The following is a 5,830-nucleotide window of genomic DNA, read 5'->3' as shown; positions in this document are numbered from 1 at the left end:
AGTTGTAACCAGTTTCCATAGCAACATCTCTCAAGAGGTGGAGAGGAAAGGAGGGTTGTTGGGGGGGGGATTACAAGCATGTTTCTGCATGTAGAACAGGAGCCTGTTCAAAATACAACACTTAACTAGCCCTTTGGAAAGAAAACAGTTATTTAGCTTTGCTTAACTCATCATCTTTAGGCTGTGCTCTATTTATTTGCTCCATTTTCAGACCAAATAGCTTTTCTGAGCTTTGGCAAATATTAGGTTTCGGCTGCTCTGTCCAGAACGCCTGTGTTTGGTCTCTGTTGGACTCTGAATTCATTGTGAGCTGAGGGAGAGAATAGTGAGTCAATAAGTATCTAACATAATTTGGTTGCCATGGAGACACCAAAAGAATGAGATACATTTTATGTCAGGTTGTCTACCTCTCTCTCTTTCACTTAGGGAGATATCTCACATTCTCCCTTTCAGTATTCACTTCTAATATTAAGGCTTCCCATTCTACAGAAGGGAGATTGAATTGAACACACGTCAGTGTCCTTAAATTCTTATAATTCATGTTGAATTCCTTTCCACTTTTTTATTATCTTTTTTTAGCTGTGCTGCACAAACAACAACAAATTTGCAATGGAATTTATTTGCCACATTTTATTAGAATATGTAAGATTGCTTTTTAGTATGTTTTGTATTCTAATGAATACAGACCATAGCTTTAACAAAGATACTGTAGCATACAGATGACTAATGAGTATAAAAGACATTTACATGTACTTATCCTTAAATATAGATACTGCATGTTCACTTTTAATAAGTTGCAATAAGACATTCAGTGGTAATGTTCAAATGATCCTTAAATTTTTCATCTTTGTTTTCTCTGATGTGCTTGAAGCGATTGTCCAAAAAAGATTCACATTATGGGGGCAGGAGTCTTTCACCACAGGAGAACATGAACTAAAATGCCACTGCTGTTTAAAATCTCAGTGACACACTGTATTACTCTAACCCTTCAGTTGTCCCCAGAGACATTTACCAGAGATTTGTAATATAGTCTTTTATGGTGTGTGTGTGTGTGTGTGTGTGTGTGTGTGTGTGTGTGTGTGTGTGTGTGTGTGTGTGTGTGTGGGAGAGAGAGAGAGAGAGAGAGACAGAGACAGAGAGAGAGAGAGAGAGAGAGAGAGAATGGGAGTGTTAAGCCATCTCCACTGTGATAACTACCTCTGAAACTGTTATTCCCATCTGGTGCTTCCAGCAGATAATCAGTATTAATCTCTTAGTAGACAAGTAAAACTTCTGACACTGATGGTGCTGGAGCTAAAAGAGGTGCCTGGTTCCCACACAGGACCAATCAGGGCTGAGGGAAACAGAAGCAGGACCAATCAGGGTTGTCGGAAGCAACAGCAGGACCAATCAGGGATGAGGGGAGCAGAAGATCTACACTGCACTGCATGGCCTCCAGCAGAGTGTGGATGTTGTTGCTGTACCCGGGTCTGATGTCATCACATCATGATCAGTGTTGCCAGCAGCATCATCAGTGGCTTCGTTATCGCCATAATCATCTTCGGCACATCTATACATTTCATGCTCCCTATTTTACATTATACTTCTCAGCACTTTGCATTTGACACTCATTTCCTTGTCACACCACACAGTTTAGTTACATTGTCCTTCGAAAAGCATCTTAATGATCAGAGAACAACAGCAATGGCTTGTCTTGCATGTCCATCTCAGTTAGGAGTTTCACAGAGGAACAGCTTGGTCCCCACAGTGATATAGAGGTGCATTCCTGCCTAAGGCTGCCAGATATATTATGTACATGTACAGCCCCTGACAGCTTGAACCAATGCATTGGCTCTTATAATTATTATAGTCATTCCTATAAAAGTCCCGCAGTTCAAACAGTTTTTTCCGGCCTGTGTGATTTCTCGTTTCATTGGTTGATTTGCTTGGAGAGTCTGTGTAAACATCACTATCTCTTTCTACGTATAAATATATGATTTTCTTTATTGTAAGAACTCTAGTAGTACTACCCTGGATTGAAATACAACAACTGAACTATATAATAAATTGATTGATATTATACTCAATTTCTACTTATCAGGCAGCTTTAAAATAATCTATCACAAATACTTTACTGAAATACCAAATGTTTAGCACTTTAACTATACAAGTGTATCTTTCCACACAATTGAGTTTTGTAAATGAAAGGACATTATAACATAAATGCATAATTTCTAAAAGTCAATGATAACAGAGATAATGGGGCTTTTATTTATTCACCTACTTCTTCAAACTTATGCTTCCTCACATTGCTCTGAGCAGCAGTGATGTTCAGCAGCCCTTGAGAATTGAAACTCTATTGACGAAACATCAGTGCTGCTAGAGCCTGCCTGTTTCTCACGCTCTCTCTGGCATGTGCTCGCTTTATTCCTCTGTTTTGGATTGCAGTGACTACTAGCAACTACTAACTGCTTCTCTATCTGTGTGTTTCTAGGTTCCTTCATTCTTCCCTACCAGATTGTGGTAGAGGGTGAAGCGAGTCTGTTCTGAAGAAATGGGTGGATGAGAGAGAAGGTGTTACATTGCACTTTCTTTGTTAAGGTTCCTCTTGTACTCCTTGTCACTGTTCTCCATTTGGCCTCATTGATTAGAAGCTTACCAAAGCGTAGACCATACTGAAAAGGGGCAGAGAACAAAATGTAAATGTAAATGTAAAATGTATAATGTAAATGACAATCAATAACAATAGATTTTCACCAAAAACTACAGACATCCACCAATAACAACAGACTTCTACCAGTAAATGGAAAAACAATATTTCCAGTAACACTAATAACAGTAACCCCAGTAACAATAACACCAGTAACACCAATGACAATAACATCATTAAAACAAGTAATACAAATAACAATAACAGTGGTATGAAACTAACTGCCTCTTTTTCTTTTCATAAGAGTATGGAATAAGCCTCACAGGTGCTAAGAAAATTTATTTATTAATCAGCTCTCAAAAAAGTTAGTTATTTAGAAAAACTTTAAGAGCATGCACATGATGTCTGTGTGCTTACATATAATATCTATGGGCATGAACATAATGAACTCGGTTTAACTGATACAAAGAGGAAGATGTAATAGGCAAGATTACAGCACATTTGACACAAGTCAGTTTTGAAAGTCAGCTGAACACATTCTTTGTGTGAGTAAAAAATATATAGTGATTTGTTATTAACATGTAATTCTCAATTATTGCTAATAAGTAGTTATTAGTTGTTTAATAGTGATATATAGAGTGACGTCAAACAGAACTCTGTGCGTGGGAACAGAGAGCCTGTGGTAAGTGGCTGCGAGGAGGTTTTACCTGTACAGGTAGTAGAAGAAAGAGAGAAGGTAGAATCCCAGTTTGCACCAAGACTCTTTCTGACAGTAATTCAGAATATCTGCATTCATCACACTGACTGGGTCGTACATGACCTCCGAGCCATCTGCTGGCCGGTGAAAGAACCTGCAGGAGCACAAATGTGACTGTTGCCCTACTGTAGTTCAGCTGCTTTGGAGATGTGGCATTATGGTTGGAATTATGCTATTTTGTCAGCCTGTCTCTGAAAGTATGAATGTAATAATTGGTTAGCCTGGTAAAAAAACAAAACAAAACAAAAAACATTTAGCGCAGTACTAGGCTTAAACTATGGCTGAGCCATAGTGAGATGGACAGGATGAGCTACTACCTCCAGAGATGATAGAAGAGCAGAGGGATGTTGAGGCCCAGTGTGACCCACTCCCCCGCACACATGAACATGAGACAGAACAGGCCGTGAATGGAATATTCTGGAACCACCAGCTAGGAAAAGAACGCACAGCTCTTACAGCAGCTTAGAGTCCATGTTCACACACATTTGCTGAAATGCAGCTCCACACTGTGCCCTGAGTGATTTGTACCTGTGCTTGTGTAAGTAAAAAACACAGGATATGGTCTTAAAGAAAGACACGTAATATTCCTAAGCTTTCTGAACATGCTTATTTACATGACCTGAAGAAGTTATGAAGGAGCTCTCTGCACTCACCCTCCTTAGAAGGTTGCAGATCCTCTCAATGTTCAGTATTCTTTCCCTCTGAAGAAAGACATTAGCAAAACAGTGTATCATGTGCATACTAATTCTGTATATAGTATATATGCATACTAATTCATTATATTATGAGTGTACTAATTCTGTATGCTGCATGATAAGAACAAAAATATAATATTATATTATAGAACATTGCTAGGGTTAGCTATGTAATGCAATTGCAAAATGCTTATAATTTTTTTTAAATTATTCTACAGAATTACTTGACCTTTTGAGACATTTTGTCTATTAATTAAGTGAAAGCAAACAATTTTTGGTTAAGATTAGGGTTAGGGTTAAAATTAATATTAGGGTTAATCTTAAAGTTAATTTAAGGTTATGATACCTACTTCTGTTTTGTTTAAGCAGTTCTTTGTGATTTTCTATGTATTAAAGATACGTCTTGTTTGCAATAGATGCATCTGTACCATAACTAGCAATGTTTACAACTAGAAATCCATGTCACTCATGTGCCCAACAATCAGAAAATCTTTCAGATTATGTGAATTATCATGGTAATATTATACATAGTTACATGGCAATGCCTCAGTATGGTGACCTGTTTATAGGACTTCAATTAATATAAATATTCAAAGGCCAAAAAAATGTAAGCTTTATTTAAACTCATGTAATCGATTTCACATTCTTGCCAACTTCTGTCATACTTAAGGATCCTATCCCCTAAACTCTACATGCTCCATCCAAACCTTTGTCCAAAATATCTGTCTACAAAGTCATGCAAGGTTAACCTTCCCTGTCTGTTTCATACACGCACTAAATAATTTTCTATTGGGCAGGCACGGGGGACTGTGGGGAGGACTGCATTCTGAAACAGAATTCTCTACTGGGTTGAAATGTTTTTGCTGATTACATAGTCCAAATCAGTCAGCGAGAACAACTATTTTAGTATTATCTATCAGAGTGTAAAGGCAATTCATTCAAAAAATGTTTAAAAATCTGTTATGTCTACTATTAAGCCACAAACTACAGAGGAAACGTCCTCAGAATCCTCAAGAGATACTGCCCTGGCCATGATTCATTAAAAACACCCACCCAATGTCTGAGACTGATCAAGATACCCTCAGCACACAGTAGAAATACTGTGCTGAATTTGTCAGGTTCATTTTCATATATTAACCTATAGCAAAGTTCATACTGCAAAGGGCAGTACTGTAATAATGATTAAAAAATTATACGTTGTGTCCTACCATAGTACAAAGTAATTCTGCATAATACGCAATGGTGGGCTTTTTAAATAAGGGTGTGCATTTGTGTATATGTACGTCTGCGTATGTGTGTCATCAGGTGAGAAGTTTGTAGTAACATCATACCGCTCTGGTAGGGTTGCTCTGATCGATGGGGTTCTTGAAATCTGTGCGCAGTTCGTCGAACGCAATGATCTAGAGAAGCACAAACAGCGTGATCTTCATGACAGCCATCTTAAGTTTGGGCAAGATTTTGAAAGGAGAACTGTCACATCGATATTCATCCCAAAAGCATAGCTTCAGGAATGAGAAAGGAAGTGAAGGAGAAAGAGACTGACTCTGACTGACTCTGGCCGACTCAAATTGACTGTCTCTGATTATCTATGATCATCTTTTACATTCTAACTCTAATCAATTTCTACAGTATATACGGTTTATCTGTAATGCAAAAAACCAAACAAACCAAATCAGCACATCCCTTTATGGTCTGTCTGTCACTCACATGCAGATGTAAATATCAGTGCCTTGTCTCTTCCCCCTTTTC

General features: G+C 37.9%; 1 protein-coding gene across 1 annotated transcript in view; it reads right to left on the bottom strand.

The window, feature by feature from the left end:
• Positions 1-615: 615 nt before the first annotated feature.
• cnih2 (cornichon family AMPA receptor auxiliary protein 2) overlaps positions 616-5,830 on the bottom strand; it is an 8,327-nt gene continuing 3,112 nt past the window's right edge. Inside the window, exons 2-6 of the mRNA XM_027007258.3 lie at positions 5,413-5,481; positions 4,040-4,087; positions 3,704-3,816; positions 3,337-3,480; positions 616-2,654 (exon numbers count right to left, since the gene is read on the bottom strand). Of these exons, the coding sequence (XP_026863059.1) occupies positions 2,627-2,654; positions 3,337-3,480; positions 3,704-3,816; positions 4,040-4,087; positions 5,413-5,481 (402 nt within the window). The 3' untranslated portion in view covers positions 616-2,626. The remainder of the gene's footprint in view (positions 2,655-3,336; positions 3,481-3,703; positions 3,817-4,039; positions 4,088-5,412; positions 5,482-5,830) is intronic.

Source organism: Electrophorus electricus, chromosome 19, assembly GCF_041902795.1.
Source record: "Electrophorus electricus isolate QZ-2024a chromosome 19, ASM4190279v1, whole genome shotgun sequence".
Lineage (NCBI taxonomy): Eukaryota > Metazoa > Chordata > Actinopteri > Gymnotiformes > Gymnotidae > Electrophorus > Electrophorus electricus.
The sequence above is the reverse complement of the archived record's forward strand: the minus strand, read 5'-3'. Positions and strand labels throughout refer to the sequence as shown.